We start from the raw sequence: 18,674 nt of genomic DNA, 5'->3' as shown, positions 1-18,674 counted from the left end.
TGTTAAATGCTGGCTCAGTCCATCCTCACCACCCCTTGAAATATGAAATGTATAATCATGGTAGCAATTGAAATGAAACGGTTCAAAGATCATGGGGAAAATATTAGACAATTTGAAGACTCAACAGTTCTCCTGACACGAGACTGAATCCAAACATTACACTGTTATGTGCATTTTAAATTTACTGTACTTTTCGCCACATTTGTTAATAACAATCCGATCATATTCTAGATACATTCAGTAACATGATAAGAATATTCCTGGAAAATGTGGGGTAGGTGCAACACAAGACAAAAAAATGACAAGGGTTTAAGTGAGCGGACTAACTGGTTTCTCCAAGTGGCCACACACCTTTCCAAAGTGTACACCGTTCATATGTAATTTCAATGCACTTTATGACGAGTCTTTTTTGAGCTCTTCTAGCTGTGCTGTTGAGGAACTAGAGCAGCACACTTGTAGTTGTTTGGAACACAGCCCTGCATCCCCGCCATCACACAACTAAGGTTTACGCAATCAAAAAACGCTCCATTATAAATTGCATCTGGGACAGGTGGGCATCATTTAAAAGCTGTTCTATTGTCAACATGGCTAACATGATATCAACGCTCAATTTACTATAATCCTCAACGTCTCATCTTTCAAAATACATTGAGTCCTCTTATTTACAGCATTTCCCTCACTCAAGACAAAACATGTGCAAAGGTTTCCCAATTAGCAGGAGGTATGGGGACAACGTGTCAGTCAAACCCATACAGTGCTGAGCTCTGTCATTTTATAACATGTTACTTGTATAGCCACTCAAATCTAATTTAGGCATTTATCAGTCCCCAAATCTGCCATTTTCAATCTGTAATACGGGTGCGAGTGTAAAGGGTTAACTAGTCGCCTCCTCCTCCTCTTAAGGGTTTTGGGGGATTCCATGCAGTAATTCCGAGATTTAGTCCACATTGCTAAACAGTTTGGCTCGTTTCAATGTCTGCAGCCATGAAATATCTTATTTTATTCTCAGTTTCTATGGAGATTTGTTTGTCTTGTGTATTGTGAGGGCCAGTTGTTGCAAAGCACTGGCTTGTTATTAAAAGACCCTGATCCATTCAGCATGTATTAGTCATTGTGATGACTACTTGTGGATGAGAAATACTTAGTTTTTTTGCTACAGTGACAGGATGAATGCCTTTCACATTCAGACACCATTGTTGCCACATTGCACAACTCTAACCTTGAAAAATACCAACATTTACCGTAGAATTTAGTCACTCTGGGCCTACCCTGTAAGAATGTAGTCTATTTATAGGATCTTAGAATGTATTTGATAAAGTATTTGATGCACTGCGAGGAAACTAAAAAGTCAGACAGGAAGTGAAGTGTTAAATGGAAGAGAGAAATTCTCCCATGTTCTCATTATCACCAGAATAACTGCTAGCAGGTACGTTTTTCTTCTTGTTTTGCCCCCTGAATGAGACATGGTAGCAGAGTTCTTCTTGTTTTGACCCCTGAATGAGACATGGTAGCAGAGTTCTTCTTGTTTTGACCCCTGAGTGAGACATGGTAGCAGAGTTCTTCTTGTTTTGACCCCTGAGTGAGACATGGTAGCAGAGTTCTTCTTGTTTTGACCCCTGAGTGAGACATGGTAGCAGAGTTCTTCTTGTTTTGACCCCTGAGTGAGACATGGTAGCAGAGTTCTTCTTGTTTTGACCCCTGAATGAGACATGGTAGCAGAGTTCTTCTTGTTTTGACCCCTGAGTGAGACATGGTAGCAGAGTTCTTCTTGTTTTGCCCCTGAGTGAGACATGGTAGCAGAGTTCTTTTTGACCCCTGAATGTAGTCAGAGTTCTTCTTGTTTTCCCCTGTGAGACCTCAGAGTCCCTCCCAGACATGGTAGCAGAGTTGTTGAACCCAACCCTTGTCACTGACCTGTCATTTCCTGTGTGTCCTCCCTCCCTCCCAGGACGACAAAGAGGGCCCAGACGCTGTACGACGGGCGGCCCACCAGTCCTCCAGGCGTGTCTCACATCCCCATGGCTGAGCCCTTCTGCACCCGGACCAGGGAGGTCAGTGTCCATGGCCCCGTTCCAAATCAACCACTAGCACTTTGACCGGTGTCTGTGGCCTGGTTCCAAATCAACCCCTGCCACTACAATGTAAATAGGGCCCTGGAGAGAGGGGTTTCTCCTGTCAGTCTCCTTCGTACACTCTAGACATCAGTCCCTGCCTAGCAAAGTTGACTTCTTGTTTTGCCCCCAGCATGAAACTGAAAGCGCGAACCACTGCTTTTAATCAGGGCAAGGTGAGACATGGTAGCAGAGTTCTTCTTGTTTTGAGGACAATACAGTGAGACATGGTAGCAGAGTTCTTCACTCAGCCGAGGTGATTGTTTTGACCCCTGAGGCCCAGACGGCATCCCCATGAGACATGGTAGCAGAGTTCTTCAAGTGGAATACCCACTTTTGCTTTAAAGCCCAAATAGGTGAGACATGGTAGCAGAGTTCTTCTTGTTTTGCCCCTGAGTGAGACATGGTAGCAGAGTTGTTACTGAACCCAGGGGTAGCAACAGTCTCCTCCCCGCTGATCCTCAACCTTTCTCTCCTGTTTGACCTGTCATTTTTTGCGACAGAGACACAACAGTGGTAGTTGTTACCAACAACGACCCCCTCCCAGGAGACATGGTGAGGGCCCTTGGAGTGTGGTGTCAGGAAAATAACCTCACACTCAACGTCAACAAAACTAAGGAGATGATTGTGGACTTCAGGAAACAGCAGAGGGAACACCCCCTGACCACATCGATGGAACAGTAGTGGAGAGGGTAGCTAGTTTTAAGTTCCTCCATGAGACATCACAGAAAAACTGAATTGGTCCACTTCACACTGACAGCTGAGTGAGACATGGCAGCAGCGCCTTGTTCAACCTCAGGAGGCTGAAGAAGAGTTCTTCTTGTCACCAAAAGCACTCACAAACTTCTACAGATGAGACATGGTAGAGCATCCTGGCGGGCCCCGCCTGAGACATGGTAGCAGTCCTCAACCGTAGGCGTGTCTCACATCCCCATGGCTGAGCACCTTCTGCACCCGGACCAGGGAGGTCAGTGGTCCATGGCCCTGTTCCAAATCAACCACCACTAGCACTTTGACCGGTGTCTGTGGCCTGTCATGGTCCTCATCTCATATGGTACTCGATACCATTCCAAATCATTCATATATCCTTATGTACATGTTCATCCCCTTACACTGTGTATAAGACCTTGTTGGTTATCACTGCCACTAGAAGCAATTTCGTACAATGTTGTAGTGGTGGGTGTTGCCTGCTGGGGAGTGAGTGAATGTTATGTCATTGGAACACAGGATGCTTGTGAGGGGAGGACTGCTCATAAATGGCTGGAACGGAGTAAATGGAATGGTATCGAATACCTGGAAACTATGTGTTTGATGTTTGATACTGTTCCATTCATTCTGTTCCAGCCATTACTATGAGCCTGTCCTTCCCAATTTAAGGTGCTACCAGCAGCCTGTGCATTGGAACTTTTGATTGCTGTTTTTGGTGTATAGTGAGGCTTTGCATTGTTACAAATATTTACTTATTTCTAAGTGTTCATAAAACACACAAACATGGGCATTGTCAAAAACACTGACCACTCTCCTAGAAAATGACGTCACGCCTCTCCCTCCCCATGCCCAGGTGCTGCTGGAGGTGGCGCGCGGCCTGGGGGTGAAGTGCCACCCGCAGGGTACGGTGCTCACCATCGAGGGCCCTCGCTTCTCGTCGCGTGCCGAGAGCCTGATGTTCCGCCAGTGGGGTGCCGACGTTATTAACATGACCAGCGTGCCAGAGGTGGTCTCGCCAAGGAGGCGGGCCTTTGCTATGCTAGCATCGCCATGGCCACTGACTACGACTGCTGGAAAGAGCATGAGGAGGCTGTGAGTTTTTTGGGGTTTGTGTGGAAATTCCCTCCCCATCTTATTTTTTAAATTGATTGTATGCTCTGATGAAGGTCTTGCGACCGAAAGCTTAGCCTTATTTTTTTTTTGTTCACCTTTATTTAACCAGGTAGGCTTGTTGAGAACAAGTTCTCATTTACAACTGCGACCTGGCCAAGATAAAGCAAAGCAGTGTGACACAGACAACAACAGAGTTACACATGGAGTAAACAATAAACAAGCCAATAACACAATAAACAAGGCAATGACACAGTATAAAAAAAGAAAGTCTATATACAGTGTGTGCAAAATGCAATGAAATGTGTGCATTGATCCTGAGTGTGTGGAGATTTTATTCCATTACATATTTTATTGATAGGAAAGTTAGTATGAGAGGACAGGGAAGACCGGAAGAGAGTGTCAAACACGCAGTGGGATGGATACGCATTGACGCCCAACGCCGACAGTGGCTTGCAGCCGCTAGTCAGCTACCCAGGCCGCAGGGAAGAAGCGTTTACCCACGTGTGTGTGTGTGTGTGAGGTTCTGTAACTGTTTCGAGGAGAGATGTTTTGGAATGTCCTCAATTTTCAGTTGCACCACAACACAGGTTATCTGGAAAATTGTTATGCAAATGCACCCGTTTCACTAAGATGACGCATTCATGTACTGCATGTGGTCAATTGTCTTGTTACTTGGTAATGTCTTACATCCGCTTTCACAGCAGTTGGACATTTCCAACTGAAATATTAGGCAAAAAATGAGTGACTAAGAACTGAAATGCGTCAGAGCTTTTTATTTTTACCACAGTAAAACACTTACTGCTTTCATTTTTTCAATTTCTCAGGGCTCCAGACTTTTCCACCACATTCTTGACAAGGTGACATGACATTTTCCCTCACGTGGTATTTAGAGTCAAATCAAATGTAGGTTAGAGGTCACCGTCAATGAATTCCATGAACACTTTTCATAGAACGATTTCTCCCTGAATTTTGAGAACTAGCCTTTTTTCCTTAATATCCTGTGTGTGTAGTTAGTCACTTCTCCATCAGTGAGAGCCATTGTTTGGTAGTGTGTCTAAAACGTCCGTGACATGAGGGCTGAAGTGACCGTTCCGTTTTACGGCTCTACGTGTACTCCAGCTGTCACACTGACCTAGAGGTCGACTCATTCTGATTTAAATGCATTTATATTCGTACATAAACAAAGCAGGAATTTAAAATGTCTCAAGTTAATAACTAAATAGTCACAAAGCTGTAGCAAAACAAATGCAAATAGTATTTTTCGGGATTTGAAATTGCACAATGACATTTTGTCTGGTATAAATGTCCTCCTCGTCAGCATTTTACAGGCAACTGTTTACGTTTCTAATTCTTCCGCCTGATTATTATATCACTCTGAAGTACCACATGCATGCACACACACACACACACACACACACACACACACACACACACACACACACACACACACACACACACACACACACACACACACACACACACACACACACACACACACACACACACACACACACAACAGCTTCCGAGTGAGTGACTGTCACCCACTATCCAGTTGATAAATTATGTCTGGGGGAGGCTCGGCTTCCCCTTCCTAGTTCCTGCAGCTGACCTCCTGGCCACCCCTCCCCCTCCTTCCCCCTCCTGTTGCGCACCCTCTCGCCACATCCTTCCGCCCTATCTACGCCTTCCCTCGCTGTGAGCCTGCCAGCCTCCGGTGTGAGTCCTGCCAGCTGAGGTTGAGTCACCGGTATACAGTTGTCCACAGGGCCTGAGAGATCACAACAAAACAGACCCTCAGTTCAGGGGTGTGTTCATTAGGGCACACAACAACAACAACAACAAAAGTGTTTTGCTGGTCACATGTTGTGGTCACTGTGCTACATTTCACAAAGTAACGTGGTCTTATGTTGTAGTGCATCAATCATTAAAAGGTTGTATTTGTGAATGTCCCTTGAGGAGTTCCATGGTAACATACTATCTTGGGTGGCACACCCCAACTGTATCGTCTTGTTATAAACGGCATGCTGTCTGGAGCTGCATGGCATTTAGCCTAGTCGACAGTGAGTGTAGGAACCATTTCTCTGAATTCATCATAGTAGTTATCTCAATGTAGCCAATAATACATGTATGATTAGATCAAATTGTTTTCATGTTTTGCTCCAATCTAACTGTTAATAGTGAAAAGGATTGTTTACCATGTTTATCTTATCCTGTGGAGTCATGGCTTTGGAGCCGTATGTATTATAATGGGGTTCTATCATTATTTACTGTACTGTAAGTAGCTATATGTATCACAGCTTGATGCAGCCCTTGCTTGGTCAAAAGTAGTGCACTAAATAGGTGACCAGGTGCTATTTGGGATTTAATCTTGATGTCATTGGAGCTGCTGTGTCCAAAGTCTCCATGGACACATCACTCTCTGTCTGACAGAGATTGATACCACTCTCTGTGTTTCAGTTATTGTCATGTGTTCTCATTACCACTGATGATGGAGTGAAGGACATGGGTAGGTAATTACACAACAAGCAAGGGTTTAACAGACCATTAGATTATCTTTAGTGATTTTCATACTCCCTTTTACTTGAGCTGTTAGCTATACCATGCTTTAAGGAGTACAGGTGTTTCATATGGTCTTATTTTATAGTCTTATCCTATATAAATCACTCCACGGGCTAGCTGCCAATGTTTAAAGAGGATGGGCCTAGCTTTCAGAGCACCCCGTATTACACCCTGCAAGGTGTAAATCCTAAAACGCATGAAGGCTCAAAACACATGGAAAACGTAGTATGAAATAAATGCCTGCTATTGAACCATGCTCATTGCGCACTCAAACTGAACCCGTAGGCTACAGTACAGTGTAGGATGTCTGTGTACTGGGCTAAGAGCTTTAATTCACAGATGTGTTTATTTTGTACCTCACAATATTTCAACTGAGGCTTGGGTTGAAGAAAAATAAAAAATTGCGCCCAAGTTCAAAATGAAGTTGACGTTCGAATGCGGTTGCCTGGAGACAATCACGAGACGGGTAAGAAAGGAAAGTGAAAGTAACGTCGACTGTAGCTCCAGGTCTTAACGTGTCCGACCGGCTCTGTGACTGTCCAGGCGTGGCACGACGATCTCTCACGATGACTGTCAGTTTACTGAGTTGAATTGTCATCAGCAATAGCAATGGGCGATAATATCATGGATTAAAAGTAAACGCATGTAATTACACAACAAGCAATGTATTTGTGTGTTCAGGAGGGCGTTTTTGTTGTCAGTTTCCACAGATAATATTTTTTTATGAAGCGCCTGCTTCGAACAGCCTTGGTTATACTGTAAAAACAAACTTTTAATATATATTAAAAAAAATGTAACCCTTTATCGAGACAAGTAAGTTATTATTTACAATGACGGCCAAATGCAGCTTCGATTCGAACCAGGTACTGCAGTGGAGCTTCTTGCACTGAGATGCAGTGTCAGACCACTGCGCCACTCGGGAGATAATATTACTCTTATTAAAATGAAAAAGAAAAAAATGGTGTAGCAGCACGGATATTGACAAGAAGAAATGTACACATTTTTATTAATAACCTAACGTTTTGACAACGGTATTTTATAAATGTTTGCGTCTCACATTGTGAGGCGCCTCCTTTGGTCTTGCAAGTGTTTAAGGCTGTCAGTCGCCATCTTTCTCCATATTCAGAACGCGACTAGAATTTACCGAGTTAAGCACCTCAATCCCAAAACGTATTCATTAAATGTATTTCCTGGCTGTACCAGGTCTGCGTCGACAACGTCCTGAAGACTATGAAGGAGAATGCCAACAAGGCCAGCAGTATCCTGCTCACTGCTATTCCCCTGATATGCACCCAGGAGGACTGGACCCACACCATAAAGGCTCTGAAGGTAAGATTTACCATTGTAATGTACCCAGGTTCCTCTCTACTTGGGGGGGGGGGGGGGGTTAAATATAATTATGTATAATTAAACATTATTTATCCTCATGCAATTAAGTGCTTTATTTTTTTCCTTCTTACCAAGTCAACATGGCAACCAACAACCATATGGGTTTGTAGGAGAGCTGGTGCTGTTCAGTGACTTTCTACTAGGTCAAATGCTCAGTAAGCACATTCTCACTGAGTTACTCACTGCTTATTCACAGTTACTCACTGCTGAGTCGGCCTGCATCCACATTGGACAGTTATTGGGTGATCAAATCAAATGTATTTATATAGCCCTTCATACATCAGCTGATATCTCAAAGTGCTGTACAGAAACCCAGCCTAAAACCCCAAACAGCAAGCAATGCAGGTGTAGAAGCACGGTGGCTAGGAAAAACTCTCTAGAAAGGCCAAAACCTAGGAAGAAACCTAGAGGAATAAATTATGACCTGTCTTGATGCCTCCATGTTAGGCTTCTGGTCTGTATTTTTAAGGGGGGTGTATTTTAGGACGTCTAGCTCTGAACCTACTGAATCCTGCTTATAGAACTAATGGAATAGTCCCAAAAGTGATAAGAAATAAATGCTATGGGAACCCAGGTCTGGTGTTCAAGGTGATTTCCCTCAGGACACCTGGCTCTGAACCCAATGAGCCATAATGTAAACGCCCTTAGGCTTTATCGTTATTCATCCTCAATGACACTTCAGTCAGTGAGATGGTGACTAATTTGACGTGCTAAACAGAAATTCCAGTATGGCAGTCTTCGTGACGCAAACACTCAAAACAAACATATTAGTTTGTTTTACTAACAGATTGCGATATGTATATTTTCTAAACTGTTTTTGTTAGTACCTCTGTTGCTATTTAGTGTGTGTTTGGTTTCTTTCAGACAACAGCCCAATCCTCAATAATGCTACCAAAACAACATTGAGAACCACTGAAAAGCCTCTCGCCACCCTGTATATCAGAGAATGACTTGCAACACACCAGCCACCAATACCAACAATGGATTCATCTCTCTCTCGATTCCTCATCAGTGAATCACAAGAAAGTGCCTGATATGCATGTTTTCATTATTGTACATTTGCCAGGATTTCACAACACATTTGAGTAACATTACATTGTTTGCCAGAAGCATACCATTCTGCATCCCACTGCTGGCTTGCCTCTGAAGCTAAGCAGGGTTGTTCCTGGATGGGAGACCAGATGCTGCTGGAAGTGGTGTTGGAGGGTGAATAGGAGGCATTCTTTTTTTCTGGTCAAAAAAAAAGGTCCCAATGCCTCAGGGCAGTGATTGGGGAAATTTCCCTGTGTAGGGTGCCGTCTTTCAGATAGGTGTCCTGAGAGCCACTGTTTCACTGTTTGTTCACTGTTTGTTTCACTGTACTGTTCAGCCATGTTTTCATACTGTAGATACATTTTAGAATGTAACTATGCATTAAAGTATGTCTTATGTCTTCTGAAAGAAAGGTTAAAGGACTTAGTTGGTTGTTTTCATGGATTGTTTGTAACCGGTATGGTCTGTACATGTAGGTCTATGACCAACAAGACTTTTGCACCGAGTATAATTGGAACAGGACATTCAATCAAAAGCAACTGCCACTTCTGTCGATAAAGCCTCAAGCCTGTTTATCCGGCTCTGGGGTGAAGTTTAGTTTAGGTACATATCTAGGATCAGCTTCCCCAATCCTAACCATTTAGTGGGAGAAATGCTAAACTGGCTGAAGACCAACTTCACCATACTGTTTTTCCAATTTGTTGCCCTGAAACAAGGTCAAACCACATTGTTGATAGATTCGTGGCTCTTTTCTCCTGATTATTAAGTGAGGGAATAGTGGATTCATGGCTCATATACTTTCCATAAAATAAAAGGCCTTGTTTCATTAAGAAAGACTTCCACTGAGGGCATTATCCATCTGTGACGGGATCATCTAAAACGATCTTCAAAACACTTCATGTTAACCTAGCACTTATTTTTACATGGATTCACAGCTGCAGTATTATAATGTGCTAATAGGGTTCACTTCAGGAAGTAGGCTTAACAGTCAACATGATGGTGGATATTCAGTTATGATTGTGTTCGACTGCATGTACAGGTCAAATGTGTTTGCAAGTGTAACAAAATCAATAAAGTTATGTAGATTGGAAATGTGCTTTCATTTTTTTAATGAGGAAGTTAGCTAGAACCTTAACCTAACACTTGTTTGAAGTAACGCATATGGCTCAACATTGGACTTCCTGTCATTATGTTTGCATAATGTCACTGCTGTTACAAGTGAAATGATAGGTACTTTTGCAAAATGCCAGATCCTTATAAGATTCTCCCTTTATCTCATCTTGGTACTGTACCTTTAGTGACAAGTTGTCACCATTCAAATACGTTTGACTCGGAGAAAGATGAAGATCAGGAAGTAGACTCACTAGAGGTAGTGAACATGATGCAGCTTAACTCACGCAAATAAATACTTTTAAATGACAAACTTCAAGAAGAGCACATGGTTTAAATATAGCCTCCTTTCAAAATAGACGAATGCATATATTTTACTATTTAATTATTAGGCTTGTGAAATTTGCTTCAAAATGTCCAATAACAAACATTGTTTTGCCTCCCTTGTGTTGGTCTACTAAATGTTTCCAATAAAAATGCCACTGCTAAAATGTATCATGACAAATGTGATACTTTGTAATGACTGCTAGTGTTACAGCGGTCTAATAGGCTAATAACATGATTTCAGTCAGACTGAGCACGAATGGCGGGGTTCTAAGCGTTCATTCCTGCCTTGTTGATCGTGCATACAACATTTTGTTCCAGTGTTCCAAAGTTATTTGTGGCTTCCCGCTGGCCTGTTGCGAAATGATAAGAGAAACTGCATGGGGCGTCATACGTCGACATCCAATGCTTTGGTTATGCTTCTCTCATACACAAAACAAGTGTGTTTTGACCCCAAAATAGAGCGCTTTATTTTGCTTTTACAATGGGCTAGTTTAAATCGACCTTTCAAATAAAATGTAGCAAAATGGCGGAACGATAAATAATTAATATTCAAGCAAAAAGTAGGCATATTAGGCCCATGAACCAAATTCTTGCATTATTAGTACAATGTACTATTTGAATTTTCAGGCGACGCCCACTTTGCCATCTACTCTTGTACAGTAAGTTACACACACAGTCTCATGAGTGTTTATTTCACATTGAAATATAAATACGTTTAATGATATTGAATTTGAAATAACTGGGCTATTGTGTAGGGCCAGGGATATTCAACTCGTACCCTACGAGGACCGGAGCCTGTCGGTTTTCTATTCTACCTGATAATAAATTGAACCCACCTTGTGACCCAGGTCTAAATCAGTCCCTGATTAGAGGGGAACAATTAAAAAACTTAGTGGAACTGGCTTCGAGGTCCAGAGTTGAGTTTGAGGGGTGTAATCTATGTTAAATAAACACAATAGTTCTCGCAGCCTATCCAAACATTCGTTTAAACAGAACAAGAATGTTCCCATTATAGTAGGCCTAAATAAAAGGTATGTTTAAGTTGTAAAAATAACAAGTAAATAGTTGGTTATCGAGCTGAAGGGACACACCTTAACTCACGAATGGACACGCTAATTCATTGTGGTCTAGATCCTTCCATTATTTAGAATATTTCCTTTTGATGAAAAGTTAAACATTTCGTTCAATGTCTATGCATTATAGCGAAACTTATGGATTTCAAATTGAGCTCCATAAATAGTTAATTATAGACTAAATTAATACATATTTAAGTAGGTAGGTCTACTTAAATAATTCAGAATCGAAGTGACCAACTTTAGGTTGGGCATGAAACAATGTTCTCGGAATTATTCCAAATCCAAACATCAGCTTTATCTACAGGAAGTCCAGACCCATTTCCAAATGTCCAATAACACTTGTCTTAATATAAACGATTATGGATTATTATCAAAATACACAAATCCATACCCCACATACATTTTTACTTTTGGGTTTCTAATAATTCGTTATTTTAGAAGAGTTAAATTCTAAAATAAGATACAAACTCATCATATAGGCCCAATGCAATTTGATAAAAAAACAATTATTTCTCCAATCAAAAGTTCAAATGGGTGTACTGAAGGTATCAACACCTGTGTGCTTTTATTTTTGGTAAAGTAAATTCCTCACCTTATCAATATTGTAGAGTATATCTTTTCCTATAGCAACGCCAAAGCAGTCTATCTGTGATTATTACATTATTTAAAATAACAAAAAAATGACAACTTAACACTAAAAACAAATGTTACATGTACTTATAAATCTTAAGCCTAATTAACAAACCGTTGATTAAGTGCATAAGTGCAATACTCTTTGAGAGGCATAAATAAAACATTTTTTTATCGAGAAAAAAAGTATTTAAGAAATGAATGGGTCTAGAATATACATCCGTATTCTATACAATAAAATCGTCACACAAATAAATACAACGCATCTTTGATTTCACAAAGCCTTCAGAAACGCAACGACATTATGATGTCCACTTTCTATTGCCAAATCGATTGGCCGGCAGTTCCTATTGTCCCGGCTGTTCGGATCCGCGAGGAATTGGACAAGGATCTCTACCGTGTCCAAAAAGCCCATCCTGGCGGCATCGTGTAACGGCGTTGTCCCAGTGTGTCGGTCTGCGATATTAGGATCCGCTCCTTGCATTAGTAACAACTGCGCCACTGGTGAACTGCCCATCATCATCACCTAGGAAATACAAATCCAGTTGATTTTACGTACAGATCTTCTGCTAGAATATTTCATAAATATGCCTATATCTGCGAGGAATATATGCGAGGAATAATGTTGCCATGGTGTGTAATACGTTATTTAGAGGGGCATTTGAATAACACTAAATAATACATTATGCCTATAGTTCTATCAGACCATAAAAGGGCATGCTTTTCGTTTCAGATTGTTTAAAGTGTTTTAATGATCCAACAATGTCGGTGCTGTTATTCACTCAACAATTTAATAACAATATAATAATGGATCTAAATGACAAAAAAGCAGTTAGGCCCAACTGATGCTATAACAATGTTAAAGGGTATAAGTCGGCCTACAATTTCTTATGATTTCAATTGTACTTATTTTAATTCCAGCCACACCTTTCGTATTGTAGAAAACCTAAAAAGCATTAAAAGTGTAGGGATATCAAAGTTAAGGACAAATATAGATAGGAAGAGTCAAGCCTTGGCATTTTGATAGCAGCCCGAGGACATTTTTTTGTATTTTTAGAGTAAGTCATTAAATCTGAACATATTAATAATTTAAAATAAGATATATCATGTTATATGGATAACTTTGGCCATTTTTGGGAGAGCAATTTTGAGTTTGGAAGGTTGGGTGTGGTGACCTGCATGCATCCTCCATTGCCCCGATATAGCTTACATTGGTAATGCCATGGACCATTTGGATAGAGTATAATATCGAATTATTTCTATGTTTATTTGAAAGACAAACTCATGGAAATATTTCCAACAATAGAAGTAACAATTTGGACTTGATAAAAGTTAATGGCAGGCCTATAGAAACCACGGGCAATTGCACAGCATTCCCATCACTCGGTTCCTGAGGCGCAACAGACTAAACTATGACGCAAATAAAGCACATTAAAATATATAGAATATATAACAAAGGTAATATAGCTCCCATGCAAATAATTTCACAGTATGACATGCTATTCTAGTAATTTGTTAAGGCAATTTATGTTTTCAACCTAAAACAGTCGATTTTTTTAAACAAAGCGGCATGGGCAGTCTCTGCAACGCTAAAATATTGATGACACCGTTGAATATTTACTCTCCTTTACAATAATCACGACACGATCTTAACCAATAAGCACGACGACTAGAGCGTAGAGCGTAGCGCGAGACACTTACCTGCAGAGGTGTCCGTCCAAAGCAGTTTACACCGTTGACGTCCACTCCACTTTGTAATAGAATTTTAACACGATTGGTGTTGCCAGTCGCGGCTGCTGAGGCTAGATCATCCTCGAGAGGCATCGTCATGAGCAGCTATTGACACGAGCCGAGCGGTGTTATAACAGTCCAGCACTTCACAGATTCCTTTGACAGGTAGCTCCACAATGTCAATATCCGGACATCTCGCGCAAAATTATATTCCTTCGAAAAAAGCCAAAACAGTCGTTGACGTTTCCTCTTTCAGGCTTCATTCGCATGTAACGTGATAGAAAGATCCTCGGTCAGTTGGCTAGAATAAATTAAAGCGTACATCGTATGACCGATCAGACGGTAGTGTGTCTGGACTTGCCTGTGTTTTGAATTGCTGACGTCATTCTGCAGCAGATCTAACCAGTCGCGCATGCTCTTTTGGAGCTCGAAAGAACACAGTACCAGGAAGAGAGCGAGTTTGTTGACTGTAGAGTTTACAGTGGAAAAACAGTGGGACAAATGCTTCGTCAAATCGTCAAATCGTCTATAACCAAGGTGTTAGATATAAATATGAAACCTATGCTGCTACAATGTCGCCACATTTGTTGTTATAAAATGTATCACCGTTTCTGACAGATATTATTGCAACGCGTGCCTCACTACACGCTCCGATAGTACAGAATGCTGGTTACACCCGCGTTATGACACAGCAGGTGGCAATCACCATAGAACTCAGCTGCTTTCAGAATGTAGACCTATAGCCTCAATGTCAATACTATTGAGGAACATGTCTGTTTGCTATGCACCTATTGATGTATTCAATAATGTAGGCTAAAGCAATTGTGCACGTTATATACTGAACGAAAATATAAAAGCAACATGCAACTATTTCAAAGGAAATCAGTCAATTGAAATAAATAAATTAGACCCTAATCTATGGATTTCACGAATAGGCAGGGCGCAGCCATGGGTGGGCTTTAGAAGGAATAGGCCCACCCACTGAGGAGCAAGGCCCAGCCAATCATAATGAGTTTTCCCCACAAAAGGGCGTTATTATACAGAAATACTCCTCCATTTCATCAGCTGCCCGGGTGGGTGGTCTCAGACCATAAGCCAGGTGAAGAAGCAGGATGTGGAGGTCCTGGACTTTCAAAGGTCTTTCAGTGACTTCACAAAGTTTTCACAACACTTGACCTTTCCCACATTTTGTTGTGTTACAGAGATAAGTTTTGTCACTGGACTACACATAATACCCCATAATGTCAACGTAGAATTATGGTTTTCAAAAATGTTGCTAATAAATTAAAAGTTGAAATGTCTTGAGTCAATAAGTATTCAACCGCTTTGTTACGGGAAACCTAAATAAGGTCAGGAGTAAAAATGTGCTTAACAAGTCACATAATAAGTTAGGGTTAGGACTCAGTCTGTGTGCAATATATTGTGTTTAACATGATTTCTGAATGACTACCTCATCTTTGTACCCCACACACAAAATGATCTGTAAGGTCCCTCAGTCGAGCAGTGAATTTCAAACACAGTTTCTACCACAAAGACCAGGGAGGTTTTCCAATGGGGCAAGCTATTGGTAGTTGGGTAAAAAAAAGCAGACATTGAATATAATTTTAAGCATGGTGAAGTTATTAATTACACTTTGGATGGTGTATCAATGCACTGAATCACTATAAATATACAGGTGTCCTTTACTAACTGGAGAGGAAGGAAACCAATCAGGGATTTCACCATGAGGCCAATGGTGACTTTAAAAAGTTACAGATTAATGGCTGTGATAGGAGAAAATTGAGGATGTATCAACAACATTGTAGTTACTCTACAATACTAGAGCGAGAAGACGGAAGCCTGTACAGGGATAATTTTAACTGCTATAAAACCTGCGTTCTGTTTGCATCAAAGCACTGAAGTAATACTGCAAAAAAAAATCACTTTTTGTCCTGAATACAAAATGTTATATTTGGGACAAATCCAATACAACACATTACTGAGTACCACTCTCCGTATTTTAAAGCATAGTGGTGGCTGCATCATGTTATGGGTAGGCTTACAATCATTAAGTACTGGGGAGTTTTTCAGGATAAAAAATAAATGGAATATAGCAATGCACAGGCAAAATCGCAAAATCTACACTGGAGTTGCTTACCAATAAGACAGTGAATGTTCCTGAGTGGCCAACTTGCAGTTTTGAATAAAATGTGCTTGAAAATCTATGGCAAGACCTGAAAATGGTTGTCTAGCAATGATCAACAACCAATTTGAAAGAGCTTGAAGAATTTTTAAAAGAATAATGGGCAAATGTTGCACAATCCAGGTGGGGAAAGGTCTTAGAGACTTACCCAGAAGGACTCACAGCTGTAATCGCTGCCAAAGGTAATTCTAACGTGTGTTGACTCAGTGGGTTGAATAATTATCGGATCAAGATACATTTTCATATATTTTTTTATATGTTCACATTTTTCTTCCACTTTGACATTACAGAGTATTTTGTGTAGATTGTTGACAAAAAAATGACAATGTAATCAATCCATTTGAATCCCACTTTGTAACACAACAAAATGTTGAAAAAGTCAAAGAGTGTGAATACTTTCTGAAGGCACTGTATATGCTACTGTATATGCTACTGTATATGCTACTGTATATGCTACTGTATATGCTACTGTATATGCTACTGTATATGCTATTTTATTCATATAGAAGCAGCAAGAGCAGGAACAAAGTTTTGGCTGTTAGTGTGTGTGATTCCACATTCTCCAGAAGGACCAGAAGCAATTTAAAGGACTTGACTTAGGGAATTTGCATTCACTAACTAAATAAAATCCATATGCAGCTAATCAAAAGCAAAAGGGAAAATGTTTGTTCTTATTCGTCTAAGGCCAAAGTGGAGTCTCGATCTTGAGAAGATTCTATGGTGGCGAGATTATTTTAACTGAGGATGATGATGATGAATGAAGAGTAAGCGTGTGTCAAGGCGCTCCCTGCCTTGTTGTCAGGTCTGTCTGGGTAAATGTACATTATGTGTTCTGTGTGGAATGCCATTGTGTTAATAGTCTGAGGGTTCGTGGCCTGTCGTGATTGAGGTTTGGCGTGGGTGGAGGTGAGTTGGTTTGGAAGTCCCCCTTCACTATTGATGCCGCGCGCAAGTTAAAAAAAGTACTCCTCCGTACAATAAGGCCTAATAAAGTGTATAGGTCAAGCCCATTCGTGTACTGTAAACATCCAAACTACAGCAGGGTACACAACAGACATTTTTTTACACAGTCAGGAATGTGCTTTGAAGACAGTTAAACATTGAAGATCAGTTTTAATAACAGGCCCAGCCCCTCATCAAAGTGCTCTGACTGACTCGGCGGTTTTTCTCTATGGGGCTTGGATGCAGGATGATGACATCAGAGGGCTTTGAACTCCATGGTTAGAAAAACCTCCTGCTCAGTGCTAAAATTAACACATTTGCTCAGACAGGAGGACTTTAGATAGAAGCCTCTGTAATCGTTTAAGAGAAAGTGCTTTTAAAGTGATAACTAGGTTGTCTTGGTCTTCCTCCAGGAATAGGAATATTTGGACTTTGCACGGTGGCCTTAGCAATGAATGAAAACATGTCAAAAATGTGAACCCTCCTCCTGCAAATCCAATGTCCTGAACTCTATTTAAACCACGGCTGTGCTGAATATTCCCTAACATTCCCCTGACATCTTAGTGCTGCCTACTGCCCAATGATCCAACACTTCCCAGACAAGCCAAGAAGGGGAATACCTCCATTCTGATTCCAGATGAATGATGTCACCTTGTCTGGGCTGTTTTCTTGAAATCCCCTTTCTATTGACGGTTTCACACCCTTCCAGTACTTCCATCCTTTACCACTTCAAAATAATATCGAGCATTCGAGAGCCTTAAATGTTGAGTCATTTATCTTTATGAATTCTGAAAATTTGTACAGGAAAAGTGATTAGTAATTGATTTCAGTTCTCAGTTTCAGTAATAGGTATAGTTTCTGTTTTCTGGGGGGGGTTTCAGTTTGAATTGATCCTCACATAGTTCTATAACAAACACGTAAGAGTTTGCAGTATGTGCGTTATTGTTTCAGTTGAATAGAAGTGTTGTCAGAGATGCTTGTCTAACTGCATATGCTTGGCTTTGCCTCCACCCTGTGGGATCCCATGCTTCTACAGGCAGACAGAGACAGTATGAGCCATCCAACTCTCCCACTCACCCTGACGAGACACACTGATGATATTAATAACCTCCTGTTTCTGGCGTATTAACTGTGCCAACGTGGTATTTCACTATGCTCCGATGAGAGGGAGCCACTGTGCCCTAGTTCTACTTTCACATTGTTTTCATTTCTCATACTGTCCCTGGAGCTTATAGCCCACCCTGAATGATAGGAGTCATCCATAGACTAATCCTTTTACATTTGTGCCTTGCTCAAGGGCACATCGGCATATATGTATTTTTTTACCTAGTCAGCTCGGGGATTCAAACCATTGACGTTTTGGTTACTGGCTCAATGCTCTTAACTGCTAGGCTACCTGCCACCCCTAATCCTAAGGACTCCCTTGTCCTCACCTAGGTGTGAAAATGCATTCATTGTGTTAATATTGTGTTACAATGTAATTCAATACATTTCAAGCCTAACACAAACAAATCTGGTTTGAAATGCATTTTCAGTTTTGCGAGTTTATTCATAATTATGTTCTTAGCTCTTGTGTGCAACTTCCAGTATAGGGTTTACCTGTGTGCTTCATGGTTGCTCTCTTCAGCACTTCAACGTCTCTCCCAGCTGTGTGTAATTTACTTCTGCCAGATAGGGTTTGACTGAGTCATGTGTCCTGAGCAGACTTTGTGTACTACAGTACACAGACACACCCTCCTCTGCTATCTATAATTAGAACAGATT

The 18,674-nt window shown here is 41.0% G+C and overlaps 2 protein-coding genes across 2 annotated transcripts in view; one reads left to right on the top strand and one right to left on the bottom strand.

The window, feature by feature from the left end:
- LOC124019042 (methylthioadenosine phosphorylase) overlaps positions 1-10,004 on the top strand; it is a 37,939-nt gene extending 27,935 nt beyond the window's left edge. Inside the window, 5 exon segments of the mRNA XM_046334401.1 lie at positions 1,949-2,051; positions 3,673-3,826; positions 3,829-3,911; positions 7,695-7,820; positions 8,745-10,004. Of these exon segments, the coding sequence (XP_046190357.1) occupies positions 1,949-2,051; positions 3,673-3,826; positions 3,829-3,911; positions 7,695-7,820; positions 8,745-8,786 (508 nt within the window). The 3' untranslated portion in view covers positions 8,787-10,004.
- Positions 10,005-11,020: 1,016 nt separating this feature from the next.
- cdkn2a/b (cyclin-dependent kinase inhibitor 2A/B (p15, inhibits CDK4)) lies at positions 11,021-14,421 on the bottom strand. The gene is made up of 2 exons (XM_046334405.1): positions 13,757-14,421; positions 11,021-12,581 (listed from the first exon to the last, which is right to left on the bottom strand). Exons 1-2 carry the CDS (start codon positions 13,883-13,885, stop codon positions 12,330-12,332), a joined length of 381 nt encoding a protein of 126 aa, XP_046190361.1. The 5' UTR covers positions 13,886-14,421; the 3' UTR covers positions 11,021-12,329.
- Positions 14,422-18,674: the final 4,253 nt, after the last annotated feature.

Source organism: Oncorhynchus gorbuscha, unplaced genomic scaffold, assembly GCF_021184085.1.
Source record: "Oncorhynchus gorbuscha isolate QuinsamMale2020 ecotype Even-year unplaced genomic scaffold, OgorEven_v1.0 Un_scaffold_602, whole genome shotgun sequence".
Lineage (NCBI taxonomy): Eukaryota > Metazoa > Chordata > Actinopteri > Salmoniformes > Salmonidae > Oncorhynchus > Oncorhynchus gorbuscha.
The sequence above is the reverse complement of the archived record's forward strand: the minus strand, read 5'-3'. Positions and strand labels throughout refer to the sequence as shown.

Coding starts and splice junctions, on each gene's coding strand:
- cdkn2a/b (XM_046334405.1), bottom strand. CDS start 13,885: ATGACGATGCCTCTCGAGGATGATCTAGCCTCAGCAGCCGCGACTGGC. Junction 12,582..13,756: donor TTGGACGGACACCTCTGCAG/GTAAGTGTCTCG, acceptor TGTATTTCCTAG/GTGATGATGATGGGCAGTTC.